The sequence below is a fragment of the Oncorhynchus clarkii genome, chromosome 20 (genome assembly GCF_045791955.1).
Source record: "Oncorhynchus clarkii lewisi isolate Uvic-CL-2024 chromosome 20, UVic_Ocla_1.0, whole genome shotgun sequence".
Taxonomy (NCBI): domain Eukaryota; kingdom Metazoa; phylum Chordata; class Actinopteri; order Salmoniformes; family Salmonidae; genus Oncorhynchus; species Oncorhynchus clarkii.
The window spans coordinates 18,893,876-18,915,564 of record NC_092166.1 but is presented as its reverse complement, the minus strand read 5'-3'; the positions used below and the strand labels follow the sequence as shown (position 1 = coordinate 18,915,564).

Sequence of the window (21,689 nt, the reverse complement as noted above, 5' to 3'; positions counted from 1 at the left end):
AAACCTCAATGAAGTTCACGTCACCTCTCCTCACCACACTATTCAACATTTGAGGTCAGAGGATGGGCATGGAAATCTCACAGGATAAAGCTGCATGTAGCATTGTGTCTGGTATGGAAGGTATAAGTTCAGGATTAGATAATAACACATTGATTACAACATCATGATAATTTAATGGTCATATTTTTGTATACACATGTACTCTATAGAAATACAATATTTCAGTAAACAGGAGCCATCGCTGTACATACTTGTACACATTCTGAAGCCAGAGGTAGGGTTCTATGCCATAAAGAAATTCTGATGTTTTGAATGAAATGTACGTTGTCATATTTGATACATTATGAATATGGTATTCAGGTGAGGTTAGACGTGATATTATCTATGAAATTATCTGTTTTCTGTTGTGCGCATTCAGTTTGCCTACAAAATAGCTTTACACACATACCTCAATGGAATATTAAACTTTGTAACACAGCGCCGTAACAACATCAAAAACCAAAGCAACTGTCTGGTTAATTCAATAATAAATGTATATTATAACACTGTAGCAACAGTCCAGTTTTTTAGGACAATCAAGTACCACTGATCACTTACCATCAAACACAGTGCATCTGAAGTCTCTTAATTGGAGAAGATACATGTGGATCATTTCCCTGATGTTATTTTACCACCCATGAGGGGTCTTTCTTGATGATGTCATTCTCAGGACCAAGAATAGCAACTCCACATGTCCTCTGTCCAATGCCAAGGTACCTGTGTAAAACATGGATATAAACTATGAAAATGGCCATTCTCTTCATATTCACTTTCATTCAAAGTCCAAAAATAGGGCATGCTCAATAAACTTCCAAAAAGGACTGATTCATGGTAAACAGGAGTTGGAGCACAAAAAACAGATTCAACAACACCTGAAATAATATTAAACCAAAAACCACATTACCTGCCAGCCACATCGACCAGGCTCTTGTCTGTGACAGCGAAGAGTCTCTCTCTGTGGGCCTGTTTCAACTCATCTGTGATTCCACTCAGGAAACGGCCCATACCTGCGACATGATAATGTGATATCACATGTCAAGACAAGGTTTGACACTTGGTCTTTTTCATCTCTTATCATGGTCCATTTATAACATGTCATTTAGAAGACAGTCATGTTTCTTTCCAAAGTGAGACCCAGGTAAGGGACAACCTCTAAGTAAATGCCTCTCTGTAGAGCTGTCCTCATGTTATACGTGTTGTAATAACAAGTTACTACAGTAAAACTTAACAGGACATAAAATAACAGAATGTTAAATGTCAGGTGAAGAGGTTTAGAGCTGGCATTTGGGCTCTGGTAGCATCCCAAATGGCACCCTATTCCCTATATAGTGCACTACCTTTAACCAGGGCCTGAAGGGCTCCGCTCAAAAGTAGCACTATATAGGGAATAGGGTGCCATTTGGGACACATCATCTGTTCACCTTTATTGGAGGGGGCGACGGGGGAATCCACGGCTGAGAACACGGACAGCTTGGCCTCGTCGATGTCCTGCTGGGTAAACTGTCCTGATCTGACCCAGTCCACACTCTTACGGAAGGTTGACAGAGTCTGCACCGAGTTGGGGTCTCTGAAATCAACACAGGGACATGGAACAATGGGTTAAAGCTAATGAAATATGCCAAGAAGTGATCTAATACATGTATTCAAACAGTACAGTACATTAATTAAAAATGTTTAACTCCCCTTAATGTACTCTGAACATTTCATGACTCTAGGATCAAGAAAATATATTCAAAATAGCTTGTCATGTTTTGTGATTGTGTGTTCAATGGTAAAATATGGCAGTTTCTTCAATTTCCTGAAAAGTTAGTTTGAGATTTTCCGCAACATGTCTTTCTGCAGCTTTGCCAGGTCTTAATCTCTATGACTACTGTTAAAACCTGTTTAGTTACAGTATAATCCTGTTGTATTACAGTACATTAATACACTACACACCTGTATGAATAGAAGGTGAATAGTCCTCCTCCCACCCTGGCCCCTCCACCATAGGCCCCACCCTTCTCTCTGATCTCTCTGTGCAGGTACTTAGCAGTCATCATCCGGGACAGGATATTCAGGCTGAGGGAGAGAGAGGGGAACGAGCATGGGTAAATATGGGGTTACAACATTTGTAACTTTCAGAAATATCCTACATTTTCCAGAAATCTTGGTTTGAGGATTCTGGATTTTGTGCTTATTCCCTCCTGATTCCAGGAATATCCAAACCAGATTTCTGGAACATCAGGGAATTTGGGGAAAGTACATTTTTTGCAACCCTAGTAAATATGAACATGGATCTAGAGAAACAGCTAGCATTTGTGCTAATGCTAGTTAGCAACTTCCTTCAAACTGAACGCAGAGACATAACAATGGTATCCATGAGTTCATCTGACTCTAGGAAAGTAGATAAAGGGTTTCATTGCCAAAATCCCAAATTATCCCTTTAAGACAGTCACCTCGCATAGTCCTCATGGGTGAAGGGCACGGTGCGGATACACTCGCTGACAAAGTTGATTGGGAAGGGCATTGGGAAAAATGTCTTCATCTGGCAGGGCTTGAAGTTGGGCTCCTGTGGGGTGATGATCAAACACACTTACATTAGCTCAATGGTAGATTAAGAAGGTCAGAAACCAATGATAAAAGTGTTACTCAACAATAATGAAAGGAAGACCAAACTAATGTTCAGAGGCCGTATGGATCAAGTGTCTCAAGAGTAGGAGTGCTGATCTAGGATCAGGTCCCCCCTGTCCAACATGTAATCTTATTCATGATCCTCAATCAGTATTCCTACTGAGATGCTTGACACATAGGTCTAGTTTAAAAGTGGAGGCGGTACGCACAGTGATTAGTTTTCTACTTGGGCCAGATCCAGGAGCTGCCAGTGGGTCAAGAGGTCTCTGTTAGGATTAAAAGAACACCTGTCAACTCACAGCAAGATTCAGGTTTTGTCCCAAATGGGACCTTATTCCCTGTATAGTGCACTTCATATGAGCCATGGTCAAAAGTAGTGCACTTTGTAGAGAATAGGCTGCCATTGGGGACATATCCCAAGTATTTATTTCACTTTGTTACAGTGCAGTCTCAGTACAGTACTAAGATAGTTTGAAAAATTCATACCTCAGTGATATCGGAGCGGACGGGTTTGCGATCCTTCTTATTGGAAGCAACGTTAGACATGAAGTTATCCAACTGTCCAGCGGCATCAGACATCTTCTGAGGAGTTGAGTTGACTGCACATCTGTCCGAACAACGAGAAGTTGTAATATACTTTACCCTCAAGTCAAAAATAGAGAAATTATAGTAAAATCTTGAAGTAGCTGTCACGTGTAAAGACTATACCCACCTCATGTTCAGTGGGTTGAGAATGTGTCTCTTTATTCTAGGAAGTGTCCGTAGAACTTGGGTGAGGTCTGGCATCTCCGCAATCCTTTTCATGAACTTGACCTGATATTCAAGATACACAAGAAAACAGATGTATTTCATTTGAGGGTACAGAAGTGCATTATATTCTCATTCAGATGTTACAATAACCCTTTTCCTTCATCATACAGCTTTTTCTTTGCTTCCAAACCCTCATTGTCCTCCCCCTTCGCACCTGCTCCATCCCTCCGAAGGTCTCCTGTAATTCTCCTGTTGGGGTCAGGCTGCGAGCCGCCCTCGTCATGGCGTACATGTGACCAGAGTAAGAGATCCCATTGGCAAGTTCCTGAGCCGACATCATGACCAGCACACGCAGACGCTCCTCATCATCAAAGTGCGGGCTGTAGGTCAAGTTAAAGGTTCAAAGGTCAGAGCACAGAGAGAGAAGGGCTTAAATAATATCAATCAAATGAGTCATTAAAAAACTATGGACATGTGGTTTATTAGTGACCATACGACCATAGATGGATTACGTGCCATGGCATTATTCTGATGGACATGCGACCCTACCTGTTGAATATGTCACTCCACAGGTGAAACATATCAGGAAGATTCCTCTCCAGACAGGAAGATGAGAGGAGGACTCCCTGTGAATCAGACTGTGAATGAACAATGCTCTTTCTTATAGCGAATTGTGTTATACTTACGTAAAGGTATACATTAGACTTCATTATAACTGACTGACTGGCTGGCTGGGGACTGAGCTAGAGCTGGGCGATATGGCCTAAATATCATATCTCGATTTTTTAAAAACTTATGGGCGAGTCACAATATACAGTATATCAGAAAAAAAAACGTTCTCTCTAAATAAGCATTGTTGTAAAATTAAAGGTCAAATACACAGCATTTCAAACAGTCAGCAATAATCGAATGAATTCAGGGCTTGTGAATTTATACCTAGGCTAAATATAAGCCTTCCACAACAAGACCCACTAATAATTTCATTATTCTATCAAAATACACTGAAAATAATATAAACGCAACATATAAATGGTTGTTCCCATGTTTCATGAGCTTAAATACAAAATCCCAGAAATGTTCCATACCTACAAAAAGCTTCTCTCAAAGTTTGTGCACAAATTTGTTTACACCACTTTTAGTGAGCATTTCTCCTTTGCCAAGATAATCCATCCATTCCAAGTGTGGAATATCAAGAAGCTGATTAAACAGCATGATCATTACACAGAAACCTTGTGCTTGGGACAATATAAGGCCACTTTAAAATGTGCAGTTCTGTCACACAACATAATGCCACAGATGTCTCAAGTTTTGAGGGATCGTGAGATTGGCAAACTGACTGCAGGAATTTCCACCAGAGCTGTTACAAGAACATTTAATGTTAATTTCTCTACCAACAATAGGCTGCCCCTAATTTCGTTTTAGAGAATTTGGCAGTACGTCCAACCGGCCTCACAACCGCAGCTCACGTGTAACCACGCCAGCCCAGGACCTCTACATCTGGCTTTTTCACCTGCGGGGAAAACTCATTTGGATTGGCTGGGCCTAGCTCCCGAGTGGGTGGGCCTGGCTTCCAAGTGGGTGGGCCTGTACCCTCCAAGGCCCACCCATGGCTGCACTCCTGCCCAGTCATGGGAAATCCATAGATTAGGGCCTAATACATTTATTTCAATTGACTGATTTCCTTATATGAACTGTAACTCAGTAACATCTTTGAAGTTGTTGCATGTTGCATTTAGATTTTTGTTCAGTGTAGTTTAACCTGCTTTTTTTTTTTTTGCAATATTCACTGATCTGTCTTGCAAGTCGGTCTATGAAAATGCCCTTTTTGTTACAAATGTAACAATAACCATGCATAATGCACATTCACTAATAATGACTAAACTCTTGTAGCAGGCATTAGGCTACAGAAAATGAACACAGGTCTCATCAACAATCTCTCAAGCCCATGAGCTAGTAAATAACAAGGTTGAACAGTTGAATTGCTATGAACACACCCTTCTGTCTGCCTCCAACTGTTTGAACAGCATGTTGGCCTGTCCACTTTGTTCAGATGTTGAAATCAATTGGCCTACCTTATTTCTCAGAATTAGAACGAGTTGGCCAATTATTCATATAATTGAATTTAATACTTAGTGCACATTTATAAAACACAGACTAGAAAGCTAGTATAACAGTCTTAAGCTAAAATGCTGCTCGCAGTACGTGGTACCCCAATGCCGCGCTCGACAAACTGCGCATTCATTTGACAGAATCAATGTTCATTGATATTCTCGTTTTAGTAGTGTCTGCGATGCACAATTTGAGTAGTTGAGACATAAAAAGGGTATCGTTAGAAATGTTTAAATAATGTGTTTTGGTGTCCATATGACCGATTATGTTGGAAAACCTCAAATGGAAAAGCGAGTTAAAACCGCATGTCAGAGAGGACAATGTGATCTCTCAACTTTGTTGCCGTGAGCGGCAGGGGCTTGGTGTGTAAACCATAGAAAAGGAGAAGCAATAGGTTTCACTCTCAATAAAATCTGTCCAAAGTAAGGCCAATGCATTTGTATGGGCATATTTTGGACCTAAACTTGTAGCTTGCCTTCCCGCCTTTGGGACAACGTCTCCCATTGTTAGGGCGGAGACGTACATCTCGTCATTATATACAGATCTCTGGTGTAAATGGGAAGTTGCACACAGCACAGAAGGAGACGCTCATAAAAATGAAAAATATCAAAACCTTGATTCTTGTGATACAGGCATTTGGAATATCACGCAAAAACATACATTTGAATGAATACAACATACCGCCCAGCCCTAGGACTGACCTGTTCATACATGTCCATGTTAGAGTAGTCAGGGTTGACTGATGTGGAGATGGACATGCCTCCAGTCTTCAGCTCCATCTGCTGGGCCTGCTGCCTGTAGTCCAGCCCTCCACAGCCCATCCTGGTAACAACACACTCCCATTAGCATGTCTCATCTCACAGCCTGGACCAACACATACTCCTTATCAAATCACACCCCATCCTAAAATAACACACCATTACCTGATCACAATTCACACGGATCATTAACGGATCACAAATACTACCTACCGGTAGCTCAACCTGGACCGACGCAGCACGCCTTCTCACAATCACCTCAGTAACCCAGTCAGACACACATTCTCAAGACAAAAACTCAATACTCATCACAATTGCAACTAACTCCATTACCTTCAACACATGTTTATGAAATGATTGGTCATATTATATGGGGTCTGGACTCACTTGGTGATGACACTGCAGAAGAGGGGCACATATAGTTTGAGGTCTTCAGGGAGGGTGTTGAGACTACACATAGCCCTGAAGTAGACCATCCCATTGGTTGGCTGCTCACAGTACTGCACAGGGACACCTCCTAGTGGGGTGAAGAGAGTAGAACAGGACAAATGTCAGAGGGAGACAAAACCATGACTCCAAGAATTTCTGTCTTGACATGTGGACCAGTTTATTTGCCAGTCTACCAATACTTGGAAATTGTACATCAAAACATATCTACATTTTGTCAAGTTACAGTCTTATTCTAAAATGTATTAAATTACATTTTCTCCTCACAATAATCCTAATGACAAAGTGAACTGATTTTTAGAATTTTTTTCAAATTCATTAAAAATAAACAGAAATACCTTATTTACATAAGTATTTAGACCCTCTGCTATGAGACTCGAAATTGCGCTCAGGTGCCTCCTGTTTCCATTGATCATCCTTGAGATGTTTCTACAACTTGATTGGAGTCCACCTGTGGTCAATTTAATTGATTGGACATGATTTGGAAAAGGCACAAACCTGTCTATATAAGGTCCCACAGTTGATAGTGTACGTCAGAGCAAAAATCAAGCTATGAGGTATAAATAATTGTCCGTTCTGAGACAGGATTGTGTTGAGGCACAGATCTGGGGAAGGGTACCGAAACATTTCTGCAGCATTGAAGGTCCCCAAGAACACAGTGGTGGCTTCCATCATTCTTAAAAGGAAGAAGTTTGGAACCACCAAGACTCTTCCTAGAGCTGTCCGCTCGGCCAAACTGAGCAATTGGGGAAGAAGGGACTTGGTCAGGGAAGTGACCAAGAACCCAATGGTCAACCTGACAGAGCTCCTCTGTGGAGATGGGAGAACCTTCGATAAGGACAACCATCTCTGAAGCACTCCACCAATCAGGCCTTTATGGTAGAGTGGCCAGACGGAAGCCACTCTTCTGTAAAAGGCACATGACAGCCTGTTTGAAGTTTGCCAAAAGGTACCTAAAGGACTCTCAGAACATGAGAAACAAGATTCTCTGGTCTGATGAAACCAAGATTGGCCTGAATTTGTTTTTTAACCTTTTATTTAACGGCAAGTCAGTAGTGTCTGGGGAACAGGAGGAGATGTGGTGTCTGGGGAACTGGAGGACAGGAGGAGATGTGGTGTCTGGGGAACTGGAGGACAGGAGGAGATGTGGTGTCTGGGGAACTGGAGGACAGGAGGAGATGTGGTGTCTGGGGAACTGGAGGACAGGAGGAGATGTGGTGTCTGGGGTACTGGAGGACTGGAAATGGGAAACACTATTAGAGTGTTATCTCAGAGCCTAGAGTAACTAGAGTGTAGCGTCTGCGTGTACTACAGGTAGTACTGTACCTGCAGTGCCCATCTCTACAGGTGTGACTGCTATCGTTGGCTCAATGTCAGACACTTTCAGGGCAGGGAGACATGAGGCATCCTGGATCTTGCTCTGAACCGATAGCAGCTCAAGACCTGAATAAAAAGTCATAAATTAGTACAAAAATACTGATAAAACGTTATGATCATGAATGATTTATAAAGTTTTGATAATGAAGTGAATGAGTATTCTCCATTTTCCTCAAAAGACAGGTGGGTTGTTAAGCAACAAAACCAATGAGTGGCCAACTTTGGGGCAAAACAAGGATTATTGAAAAAGTGAATTATAATTGATCTCCAAATGTGTATTGAAAACATAAATACATTTGCACAATGAGCACTTGGTGTCTCTCAAATACATCATTACAGATATTGGTTAGCTAGCTAGCATATTTATTAGCATAGATATGACATCAGTCAAAACACCTCAAAACAAGACCTACACTATATATACAAAAGTATGTGGACACCCCTTCAAATTAGTGCATTCAGCTATTTCAGCCACACCCGTTGCTGACAGGTGTATAAAATTGAGCACACCGCCATGCAATTTCCATGACAAACATTGACAGTAAAACGGCATTAATGAAGAGGTCAGTGACTTACAATGTGGCAACGTCATAGGATGCCACCTTTAAAATTTCTGCTCTGCAAGAGCTGTCCCGGTCAACTGTAAGTGCTGTTATTGTGAAATGGAAACGTCTAGGAGCAACAACGGCTCAGCCGCAAAGTGGTAGGCCACACATGCTCACAGAACGGGACCGCAGAGTGCTGAAGCGTGTAAAAATCATCTGTCCTCGGTTGCAACACTCACTACTGAGTTCCAACCTGCCTCTGGAAGCAATGTCAGCACAAGAACTGTTCGTCGGGAGCTTCATGAAATGTGTTTCCATGGCCGAGCAGCCGCACACAAGCCTAAGATCAACATGCACAATGCCAAGCATCGGCTGGAGTGGTGTAAAGCTCGCCGCCATTGGACTCTGGGGCAGGGGAAACGCGTTCTCTGTAGTGTAGTGATGAATCATGCTTCACCATCAGGCAGTCCGACAGATTAATCTGGGTTTGGTGGATGCCAGAAAAACACTACCTGCCCGAATAAATAGTGGCAACTGTAAAGTTTAGTGGTGGAGGAATAATGGCCTGGGGCTGTTTTTCATGGTTCGGGCTAGGCCCCTTAATTCCAGTGAAGGGAAATCTTAATGCTGCAGCATACAATGACATTCTAGACAATTCTGTGCTTCCAACTTTGTAGCAACAGTTTGGAGAAAGCCCTTTCCTGTTTCAACATGACAATGCCCCTGTGCACAAAGCGAGGTACATACAGAAATGGTTTGTTGAGATCGGTGTGGAAGAACTTGACTGGCACCTGACCACATGACTGAACCGTAGTCAACAAAACAAAGGAGATGTTTGTGGACTTCAGAAAACAGCAGAGGGAGCATCCCCCATCCACGGCACAGTAGTGGAGAAGATGGAACGTTTTAAGTTCCTCGACGTACACATCACGGACAAACTGAAATGGTCCACTCACACAGACAGCGTGGTGAAGAAGGCACAACAGCACCTCTTCAACCTCAGGAGGCTGAAGAAATGTGGCTTGTCACCTAAAAGCCTCAAACTTTTACAGATGCACAATTGAGAGCATCCTGTCGGGCTGTATCACCGCCTGGTACGGCAACTGCTCCACCCACAACCGCAAGGCCCTCCAGAGGGTGGTGTGGTCTGCACAACGCATCACCAGGGGCAAACTACCTGCCCTCCAGGACACCTACAGCACCCGATATCACAGGAAGGATCTTCAAGGATAACAACCACCTGGGCCACTGCCTGTTCACCCCACTAACATCCAGAAGGCGGGGTCAGTACAGATGCATCAAAGCTGGGACAGAGAGACTGAATAACAGCTTCTATCTCGGCCATCAGACTGTTAAACAGCCATCACTTACACAGAGAGGCTGCTGCCAACATACAGACTTGAAATCATTGGCCACTTTAATTAATGGATCACTAGTCACTTTAATAATGCTACTTTAATGTTACCAGATCTTGCATCACTCATCTCATATGTATATACTGTATTTTATACCATCTATTGCATCTTGCCTATGCCACTCTGTCATTTACATTCTTATTCCATTCCTTTACTTAGATTTGTGTGTATTAGGGAGTTGTGTGGAATAGTTAGACTACATGTTAGATATTACTGCACTGTCAGAACTAGAAGCACAAGCACTTCGCTGCATTCGCAGTAACATCTGCTAAGCATGTGTATGTGACCAATACAATTCGATTTGATCCCCATCGAACACCTTCGGGATAAATTGGAACATTGACTGTAAAACCAGGCCTAATTGCACAACATCAGTGTCTGACCTCACTAATGCTCGTGGCTGAATGGAAGCAAGTCCCCGCATCAATGTTCCAACATCTAGTGGAAAAGTGGAGGCTTTTACAGCAGCAAAGGGGGACCAACTCCATATTAATGCCTATGATTTTGGAATGAGATGCTCGACGAGCAGGTGTCCACATACTTTTGGTCATGTAGTGTAGTACCAAGAACAAGATACAACTAGCTGAAACAAGCCACATGGTAGCTTCTTGTCATTGTTGCTTGCTATCTGACTGTTCAGGTTCATAACACACAACCTTCTGCCCCATCGATGAGAACGCATCTTTTTCGTGATGTTGTCAGGCAACCCGTCTATAGCTGTTGGCGTATAACTTACCTTTCTCATAGATGTCTTTCTTGTCACTTTCAGACAGAGCCTGTACCTTCTTCTGGAGTTTCTCCTCCTCTGCTTTGACTTGTTTCTCCAGGTACGCCTCATCGGGACTCATAGACAGAGTCAGCCTGTGAGTGTTGTCCTGCATGGGCACCAACAAGATGCTAATGTGACATGACATTACCATAACACTAAAGTCAGTGACATGATTAAACTGATGTAATTTCCTTCTTTCAACAACCCCCTGGTCTATGACCCCTGCATGACGACATCAACTTTCTTGATTAGACTGCTTTATCCCATTACAATTTACTGTTACATAGGCTATTCAGATTTAGATGCCATGTATACTGAAAGAAACGCAACATATTTCTCCTGTCTGGTCTCACCTTGAAGTAGTGTAGGACTTTCTCCTGGAGGAAGCGAGGGTTGTCCTTCAGGGCTTCTCTGAACTGGGTCACACTGTCACTGATCTTCAGCAGCTGGACCGGGTCTCCATCATGGTTCCAACAGGAAGCTATGTACTGTTAGCAGAGAGACAACACACAGGGTAAAAGGTCATACTCATTTAATGAGCAGCACCTAGGTGTGTATATTTCCATTGTAGTTCCAGCAGGAAGCTACTGTATGTTCTGCAGAGACAAGTATAAAGCATGAGTTGACAACACGCACCCAAAATATACTGAACAAAAATACAACAATTTTACTTAGTTACATTTCATATAAGGAAATCAGTCAATTGAAATAAATTAATTAGATCCTAATCTATGGATTTCACATGACTGGGCAGGGCTACAGCCCACCCACTGGGGAGCCCAGCCAATCAGAATGAGTTTTTCCCCGCAAAAGGGCTTTATTACAGACTGAAATACTTCAAGTTTCATCAGCTGTCCAGGTAGCTGGTCTCAGACAATCCGCAGGTGAAGAAGCCAGATGTGAATGTCCTGGGGTGGAGTGGTTACATGTGGTCTGTGGTTGTGAGGCCGGTTGGATATACTGCCATACTGAGAAATGGACATTCAATTCTCTGGCAACAGCTCTGGTGGACACTCCTGCAGTCAGCATGCCAAATGCACACTCCCTCAAAACTTGACATTTGTGGCATTGTGTTTTGTGACAAAACTGCACATTTTAGAGTGGCCTTTTATTGTCCCCAGTACAAATTACACCTGTGTAATGATCATGCTGTTTAATCAGCTTCTTGAAATGCATACCTGTCAGGTGGATGGATTATCTTGGCAAAAGGTGAATGCTCTCTAACAGGGATGTAAACTAATTTGGCCACAACATTTTACAAAAAGCTTATTTTTCTGCATTTGGAACATTTCTAGGATCTTTTATTTCAACTCATGAAACATCGGACCAACACTTTACATGTTGCGTTTATATTTTTGTTCAGTGTAGTTAGAGAGGTGCTGACTAATGGAATAGTAAACTTACTAGAGGGTTAATATGGTCATACTGTATACAGGAGATGCAGCTGCCAGGACAATCACTATGGTATGTTTATATTTGTGAGTCTGTCTTTATATACATTTCAATTCCCTTCACATTTCACCTCTGTTTAGAGTGTGTATAGAAAACAATAAAATGTTCATGGTTAAAACATCACAGTGGAGACACCAGACAAGCTGTGGCCTTGTACTCACTGAGGCCAGTGACAACCCGAAGCTGGTAGACTGATGTTTCATCTGGATTTCAATCTTATGAAGCAGGGCTTCTATCCTCTCCTCCTCAAATCCATTGCTGCATCGTTAGGAGAGAAGTACAGTTAGATTACATTATTGTGATGACTGTTACTGTACATAACACATCAGCAGTATACTTACGCAATGATCTCATCAATGGTTTGGACAATGATTTGCTTGACTTTCTCAGTGTCTTCTTCAGCCATTCCTTGCAAGCCTATGCTGAATGATGCCTCTTTGGTGCTCCCATCGTATCTGGAAAATAACAAGATACTGGTAAATAAAGAATTTTACTGTTCAGTATATATCAACATTTCAAAGAGCTATGCCAATGTGCACCTCACAAGTTCTTTAACTTCGTTGAGATAAAGTGCCTGTATTCTGGGACTGTATGTCTTTTTAACGTGTTTTATCAATGTTCATTGGCTTCTAAATCCATCTCCAAAGAGGTTAACCCACCCTACGACAGAGGAGAAGTTTGTTCCTATCTTGGGTTCTATGAGGGTCTTGTAGAAGGGAGAGTTGGGTCCAGAGATCATCAGAGAGGACAGCAGGCTCAGGGTGAAACCCTCAAATGTATCTGTGATGCTGCAGAGAGAAGGACACCTGAATGAGACCACTACTGCGTCGCTTACTTATTTTAAATGACCAAAATGCATACGTAAATCTCGACATGCAACAATTGAGGTTAAAGTCACTTTAAAACAAATCAATGTATACTATCCCAGAAACAAGTTTAGAAAAACAACTGATAGTGTTGCAGTAGCTCAGTATTACGTACTCTCCTAGCAGGTAGCTCATACACAGCGTGTTCTGTTTGGCTGCATCAGGAGCCATAGCATCGGGACTGCAGGTCACATGGTCCTCTCTCTGTGGAAAAGTCCATTACAATTAGAAACACTTCTGTCCACACAAATGTGGAAATGTCTTTGGCGTCAGACATAAAAAAAAAACTGACATTAAAACATCATCAAACAGGATCTTATCAAGATCATTCAAATAAGCATTAAGCATGAAATTAATTCAAACTTCCAAACCATAGACCTTGCCAAAGTAGCTCAAGTGGAGTGTATAGAATTGTAATATGTGGGAGCTGATGATGAATAAAGTAATATCTGACAGCAGGTACTGAAAGAGCTACAGTGATACTGGATGGGCAGACGCACAGGCCTGTCCCAGTGGGGTTGGTTAGGGACAGCAGTGTCAGGCTCAGTGCGCTCAAACTTGGACAGAGCCTCCTCCTGGATCTGTTTCAAGTGCTGCTCTAAGGGCAGATCCCCGTAGGTGAAGAACCTGAGGAGCAGAAAAGGGGAAACCCTGTTACTGCCAAGGCCCAACAGAGTTGTGAGACACAGTGCTACTGTGCCGAGTATATAATATTGGGGTGTGTGACAGTGTGTTGTGCCGTGCATTGCTAAGTGGTAATGTGTGACAGTGTACTGTACAGGTCATGGCGTATCACAATGAGCAGTAGCTCATGTTGAAGCATGGTGGTGGTGGTGTATTGTGCATGTCATAGTGTACTGTACCTTGCATTGCTGGGGTGGTAGTGTGTAGCGTGGAAGTGCTTCAGTTGTTCCCAGGAGAGGTCAGGGATGGCCAGGGGTTCCCCTCCAGACACCACACCGTATGTGTGGTCAGGATACAGCTTGTTCTGCAGGTGCTGGGCATATACCCTCTCATTGTCTGACTGAAATCACATATAGAGAGGAAATGTAAGATTCCAATGTGACTTCTATTTGTCCATCTCCTGACCAAATTATTCTGTAATTCTCACAAATTAATCACAATAAATCTAAATAACAAATCTCTAAATAAATAACTTGGAACGAAGTAACTCACAAAAGCGCCCTTCATTTCATTGAAGACAACTCCTTTGAAGACCAAAGGGGAAGTAGGATCTGTAGGTTTTTCATTCTCCAGTCTCCATCCCTCCTGCCTTTAACAAAACACAAGGATATGAATGCAGACTTCTGATGTCAATGATTTTGATTAAAGAGGCAGCTATTTAAAAACCACACTTACCAAAAATCAAGTTCTCGTAGACAAGGGAAAAACACTGCATCCAGATACACGGAGAGGAGATTCTGGAAGTCTTTCCCGTTTTGTGTGGAGAATGGATACATAGTGAAATCACTAGCTGTGGGGGAAAAAAACAATGACGTTTCAGACACCATGCGTGTACACACACACACACACACACACACACACACACACACACACACACCTGTGAATGCGTTCATGAAGGTGGAGAGGGATCTGTTGAGCATCTTGAAAAAGGGGTCTCTGCAGGGGTACTTCTCTGAGCCACACAACACTGTGTGTTCCAGGATGTGTGGGACCCCTGTGTTGTCCATTGGGGTCGTCCTGAGCTGAACACTGCAGAGGTGTTACGACAAGAGATGGAAACACTGTCGTTAGAAAAAGCACTGGCTTAGAATAAGTATTTTATTACTAAACTAGAACATTTAATTTGATCTAATCTCTTCAACCAGCCGGCTCTCTATCAGGGAAGCAATTGAGTCTGGGGACAAGGTTCCATTTTAACATACAAACTTAGCCAAATAAAGTATACTTCCACAAATGTGGGATTATTACCTAAAGAGATTGTTCTTGTCATCTCTAGCTGCGTGTAGATACTGGGCGCCTGTGTTGTCATGGGTCAGTTTGACAGCTGTAAGGAACAGGTCAGGAACAGTAACCACCTGCAGAAACACAGGAGGATAAGATCACATTTATCCTGACTTTATGCTAAACCTTGACTAGAAGTGTATGTGAATTTATCAGAATTTTACTCTTGTTGTGGGTCAGTGTTTTCCAATCCTATTGACCCAAAGGGATTGACATTAGTTTTTGGCCCGGCATTTTACCTCCTTAACTGTGAATCCATGGATCTTCTGTCCTGCCTGGTACTGCAATGCCCTCTCTGTTGCTGAGGTGCTCCTGAACCTCCATGAAGGATTCTGCCACTGGAAACTGGATTTGCCAAGAGAGAGATCATTGCTGGCTTGCATCAGATGATACCATTTGAAAGGAAACACTTTGAAGTTTGTGGAAAAGTTAAATTCATGTAGGAGAATAAAACACATTAGATCTGGTAAAATATTTTTTTAAAGATTATTTTTGTACCATCATCTTTGAAATGCAAGAAAAAGGCCATCATGTATTATGCCAGCCCAAGCGCATTTAGATTTTGGCCACTAGATGGCAGCAGTGTTTGTGCAAAGTTTTAGACTGATCCAATGAACTATTGTGTTTCTGTTCAAAATGTTGTATCAAGTCTGCCCAAATGTGCCTAACTGGTTTATTAATACATTTAAGTTCACAACTGTGCACTCTCCTCAAACAATAGCATGGCATTCTTTTACTGTAATAGCTACTGTAAATTGGACAGTGCAGTTGGATTAACAAGAATTTAAGCTTCTGCCAATATCAGATATGTCTATGTCCTGGGAAATGTTCTTGTTACTTACAACCTCATGCTAATCACATTAGCCTACTTTAGCTCAACCGTCCCGCGGGGGACCCACCAATTCTGTAGAGGTTAGATAACTACATGATTCCATAGCTGTTATTTCGTAGTTTTGATGTCTTCACTATTATTCTACAATGTAGAACATAGTAAAAATAAAGAAAAACCCTTGGGTGTGTCCAAATTTTTGACAAGTACTGTAGTTTACAATAAATACATAAAACACACTTTTTTTCTAAATTATACCACAAATTAAAGAAATCGTAGACTGCTTGGAAATGACTGACAAAAATATTCTCTACACAAGTAATATTTACCTAGATATTTCTTCAACATTTGGACAACTGCCCACTGCAGCCATTTTCCATGGTAGCTAAATTAACATGCTCTTCACAAAACTATATTAATGAGGAACTTGCCCTCAGTGGTGTAAATTACACCATTACCAAAGGACAGGTATATTTTGTGTAAATAACAATATAAAGGGCATACTCACAATAAATATTGATATAGATTTTATTTAATTGACTCTTTCTCTAGTAGATAACATTATATGAGTAATTATTAATGTTCTCTCATAGAAAAACATAGTAGAAGCTCAAAAATCTGGGTCAGGGACAAGGTCAAAACAGTGAAATGTAGGTGGAAAAAATGCAACTGAAAAGTAGATAAAATACTTGATGTGTTAAAACATACGGGGTGATTGTAGTATGAATTTAACATATATTTTTTTCGAAATTGACCCCGAGGACATAGAAGTGCCCGTAGTTGTAGAATCACTCATATACACAGTTGAAGTCGGAAGTTTACATACACTTAGGTTGGAGTCATTAAAACTCGTTTTTCAACCACGCCACAAAATTCTTGTCAACAAACTATAGTTTTGGCAAGTCAGTTAGGACATCTACTTTGCGCATGACACAAGTAATTTCTCCAACAATTGTTTACAGACAGATTGTTTCACTTTTAATTCACTGTATCACAATTCCAGTGGGTCAGAAGTTTACATACACTAAGTTGACTGTGCCTTTAAACAGCTTGGAAAATTCCAGAAAATTATTGTCATGGCTTCAGAAGCTTCTGATAGGCTAGACATAATTTGAGTCAATTGGAGGTGTACCTGTGGATGTATTTCAAGGCCTACCTTCAAACTCAGTGCCTCTTTGCGTGACATCATGGGAAAACCAAAATAAATCAGCCAAGACCTCAGAAAAGAAATTGTAAACGCCTGAAGGTACCATGTTCATCTGTACAAACAATAGTACGCAAGTATAAACACCATGGAACCACACAGCCGTCATACCGCTCAGGAAGGAGACGTGTTCTGTCTCCTAGAGATGAACATACTTTGGTGCGAAAAGTGCAAACCAATCCCAAAACAACAGCAAAGGACCTTGTGAAGATGCTGGAGGAAACAGGTACAAAAGTATCTATATCCACAGTAAAACGAGTCCTATATCGACATGACCTGAAAGGCCGCTCAGCAAGGAGAAGCCACTGCTCCAAAACCGCCATTAAGCCAGACTATGGTTTGCAACTGCACATGGGGACAAAGATTGTATTTTTTGGAGAAATGTCCTCTGGTCTGATTAAACAAAAATAGAACTGTTTGGCCATAATGAAAATTGTTATGTTTAGAGGAAAAAGGGCGAGGCTTGCAAGCCGAAGAACACCATCCCAACTGCGAAGAACGGGGGTGGCAGCATCATGTTGTGGGGGTGCTTTGCTGGGACTGGTGCACTTCACAAAATAGATGGCATCATGACAAAATAAAATTATGTGGATATATTATAGCAACATATTAAGACATCAGTTAAAGCTTGGTCGCAAATGGGTCTTCCAAATTGACAATGACCTCAAGCATACTTCCAAAGTTGTAGAAAAATGGCTTAAGGACAACAAAGTTAAGGTATTGGAGTGGCCATCACAAAGCCCTGACCTCAATCCTATAGAATATTTGTGGGCAGAACTGAAAAAGTGTGTGCGAGCAAGGAGGCCTACAAACCTGACTCAGTTCCACCAGCTCTGTCAGGAGGAATGGGCCAAAATTCACAACTTATTATGGGAAGCTTGTGGAAGGCTACCCAAAACGTTTGACCCAAGTTAAACTATTTAAAGGCAATGCTACCAATTAATAATTGAGTGTGTGTAAACTTCTGACCCACTGGGAATGTGACAAATAGGCTGAAATAAATAAATAATTATTTATCCTATTATTCTGACATTTCACTTAAAATAAAGTGGTGATCCTAACTGACCTAAGACAGGACATTTTTACTATGATTAAATGTCAGGAATTGTGAAAAACTGAGTTTAAATGTATTTGGCTAAGGTGTACGTAAACTTCCGACTTCAACTGTACATTTTTCCCCCCACCAGGTTATAGCCTATATCCACATAAAATGTCCCGTAAAAAAACATCCCCCTATGAAAATCAAATGCCCGTTCAACGGGTTTGTTCTGGTGCCGGACGTGAGATTTACTCATAAAGATCCTACGGTTATGTGTAATGTGATGTAACTGAGTCATGGTCCAGGGCTAGCTGGCTAGCTAATATATACTCACCGTAGATTTCGAAGTTTCTGGAGAACTGTTTTACTCTGCCTAAACATTATTTCCTTAATTTAGTGACAATATATCTAATTGGTATTTATCAAAGAACGTGCATATCCGAATAGTATACGCTGAACAGCTTTACTATCATAACGTCAGCACAATTTGGTTAGCTGCACATCCATATCCTCTCATGCTGTCAGTAGGTGACACACTGAAATTGAAGTGGACATGTTAACGTGGCATCTGCGCATATTACAGACAAACCAATACATGCAATGGGGCAAGTCACACACTCTTATAGGTATGAGTGGGTTCATGCTGTTTATAGATCTACACAAGCTGCGGTTTGCTATTTAGAGCTAGTGGGCTATTCCTTTTAGTGTTGTACAATCAAATGTTTTATTGGCTAAACTGGTAATAACACCAAATATGATTGGGTAAACGTGGTATGACGATTATGACACATCCAATACGTCTGGAAGTTTTCAAAGGGCAAAACATGGACCAAGATGGCGTCGTTGTGAAGCGGGAGTGTTTAATTGTGGAGTTTGTGATTAATTCTCGCAAATTTGATGACTGTTCTTATTATTTCACCCGTTTTAATTTGTTGCAACAAAATGTGATTAAGACGAGTTGGTCGCAGTTTTCATGGGCACAACAAATAATATGCGCGCAACACAGGAACACCTTCCTAAAATGAATTAGATGGTTAGACAAAGATTGTGTATGTCCTCTCCACCCAAACTATAGGTAGTCGTTATCCACTCGGCATAGTTTCTAGATCCCGTCTATTCTTTCTCTGGATTGGTGGATATATATCTCAATATTTTTATATATATTTGAATATTCGATGAGAGTTGTTGACGTCAGCAACCTGTTTTCAAAGTAGACAGAGGGACTTTGATTACTAGCCTCATTCATAGCCGTCTCAAGACAACTCCGATATAAAGTGTTTTTTTCTCAAAGTTGTGATGTCACACTCGTAACAACCTAAGCATTACGAAACTTCGATTCAATCAAATAAACCTCATTTAGCAAATAAGACATTATGTTGTTGTTGACCAAATTCGACATTCCAAACAACAAGTCCTTGCTTGATGGGTCTGAGGGAGTCACATGCAAAGGGGTCGTCACTAGTTACCACAGCCACAAAGTAAGAAACCTCGCCTATTTATACAATTCCTCTTCTTCTATCTGATTTTAGAGCTTTGGTTAACCATACTGCTAACCTCATGCCTAACCTTAAATTAAGACAAAAAAGCAACATTTTGTTTTCATAAAATCTTATGATATAGCCAATTGTGACTTTGTGTTTGTGGTAACTAGTGGAAACTCAATGCACAGGTTAGAGATGTAATTGAAGGGTACAGTGACATTCTTGAGAAGTTAATTAAATAATAATACATATTTACAACTGTAACAATAATGAAATGACCATTGTTGGGAGGGGGGCTCGCCGTGTCTATTCAGCAGCCTGATGGTCTGGGGGTAGAAGCTATTGGCCAGTCTGACAGTTTTGCAATGATACTCCTATACTGCCTGCGTCTGAGTGATGAAATCAGGAAGAACAGGCCATGGCTTGGGTGGCTGAGGTCATTGATGATTGTTCTTGGCCTTTCTACGACACCTGGTGGTCTCTGTGTCCTGGAGGGCAGGCAGTGTGTGCACCCAATGGTATGTTAGGCTGAGCGTACCACCCTCTGTAGAGCCTTGCGGTCAGCGACAGTAAAGTTGCCGTATCAGGCTTTTAAATATCTCTGCGAGCACAGATGAATACAAATGTAAAGTCACTGTATTCAATCGATCAATACTAAGTCAATACTTAGCCTATCTTTCTATTTTTCTGTGTTAATTTTGTGCACACTTTCCAGTCATGTTCCCAGCAGAGAAAGAAGCTAGATAAACAGTCTTCTTTTCCCATTTCTCAGTCTGGCTGTAAGTTCCTCTTTCTACCAGCAGATGAAGGCACAGGGTCATGTCTGTAAATTCGTGTGACTCTGCAATGTAGCAATTTCAGTCAATTTCTGTATTATGAAGTATGCAGAACATGTTACTTTGTAGCCCATGCTCAGTTGTTGCTTTACTGTTTACAATATCTCTGCAGTATGTCATGTTGAAGTGTGTGTCTTTATGCAAATGCAGGTCACAAACTAGGCTATTTGCTCATACACTACAAATATGTCAGTTTATTTCTTGGAGAAAATAAAGTACTCTTCATCACAGCCCCTAATGATATAATACCCTACTGTATTCACTAGGTCTGAATGTAATGCATAGACATGATGGATGCATTCAGGGCTATTCAGTGCGTTTCCATTGACAGCAAACTGAAGTTATTCCACCATCAGCATGAGGAGACCTTGAGCTGGTGGCATGGAGCCACTGCCAGGAGCCGAGTGGACACCTGTGAGTAGTATACCTTATCATACAAGGACCTCTGACACACAAGACATCTACTACACATGAGCTATCCCATTGAAATACCACAGTATCAGTACAACAGAGGTTGTATGTAGAGGAATCAGATTGTATATTTTGAATCTTGACAAATTAAGCTCAACTTGTTCAGAAAAGTGGGCCTTTAAAGATTATGTAGAAGCAGGGGCGCCCCCCACATTCTGAAATAGCATTTCCCCCCTTCGAGTTTTATCATTTGAATGTCATGGAATGTGAATGAGGTAACGGTGTGCTTTAGGACCATGTGGACGCCTCAGAGCGGTCGGGGAGGCTGTTTGGAGTGTTTTGGATTAAAAAACAAAAAATGAATAGTTATGTACCCCCCCATTTCTAAAACCAAAGTTGGCCCCCTATGTAGAAGCGTACATAGTAGTGCATCACATTCAGTGTCTGTAGTGCAGCATTTTCGAGCACAACCCTAGAGCCCAATAATTATTGGTGTGCTTAACAGTGTGCTCTCTAGGCTAGCACAGTCTGCTTTTATGGCCAGTGCTATGCAGGACAGACCTGTCTAGACACCCAAGATCTTAATTCAGGCATCTGCGCAGTATAGTACATTGATCAGAATTCTGATATTGTCTTCCTTTGAGCTATAGCTGTTTGTGCCACATCTAGCGCGCCCGCAACTATATAAATGAAGAGAATCAACCATTTTAGGTTATCAAGTATGCACTTACTTGCACTGTGCACACACAAGCCGAACGCATCTCTCTCGCGCGCTCTCTCTATATGA

General features: G+C 41.5%; 1 protein-coding gene across 1 annotated transcript; it reads right to left on the bottom strand.

Annotated features, from left to right (window-relative positions):
- Window positions 1–153: 153 nt before the first annotated feature.
- LOC139376035 (presequence protease, mitochondrial-like) lies at window positions 154–18,747 on the bottom strand. The gene is made up of 27 exons (XM_071118124.1): window positions 18,509–18,747; window positions 15,342–15,447; window positions 15,070–15,176; window positions 14,699–14,850; window positions 14,497–14,611; window positions 14,314–14,410; window positions 14,001–14,161; window positions 13,638–13,764; window positions 13,253–13,341; window positions 12,931–13,059; window positions 12,613–12,726; window positions 12,433–12,529; window positions 11,173–11,307; window positions 10,787–10,925; window positions 8,040–8,156; window positions 6,654–6,783; window positions 6,210–6,330; window positions 3,949–4,025; window positions 3,614–3,779; window positions 3,362–3,462; window positions 3,136–3,256; window positions 2,859–2,915; window positions 2,475–2,587; window positions 1,975–2,097; window positions 1,461–1,606; window positions 944–1,046; window positions 154–756 (listed from the first exon to the last, which is right to left on the bottom strand). The coding sequence occupies exons 1-27, from the start codon at window positions 18,553–18,555 to the stop codon at window positions 663–665; spliced, it is 3,084 nt and encodes a 1,027-aa protein (XP_070974225.1). The 5' UTR covers window positions 18,556–18,747; the 3' UTR covers window positions 154–662.
- Between the last annotated feature and the right edge of the window lie 2,942 nt (window positions 18,748–21,689).

What these genes read in the sequence shown, in the direction of transcription:
- LOC139376035 (XM_071118124.1), bottom strand. Translation starts at nt 18,555, where the DNA reads ATGTTTAGGCAGAGTAAAACAGTTCTCCAGAAACTTCGAAATCTACG. An exon ending in ATGGATTCACAGTTAAGGAG is followed by an intron (nt 15,177 to 15,341) that starts GTAAAATGCCGG and finishes GTGTTTCTGCAG; the next exon opens with GTGGTTACTGTTCCTGACCT. An exon ending in TACCACCCCAGCAATGCAAG is followed by an intron (nt 13,765 to 14,000) that starts GTACAGTACACT and finishes TCTGCTCCTCAG; the next exon opens with GTTCTTCACCTACGGGGATC.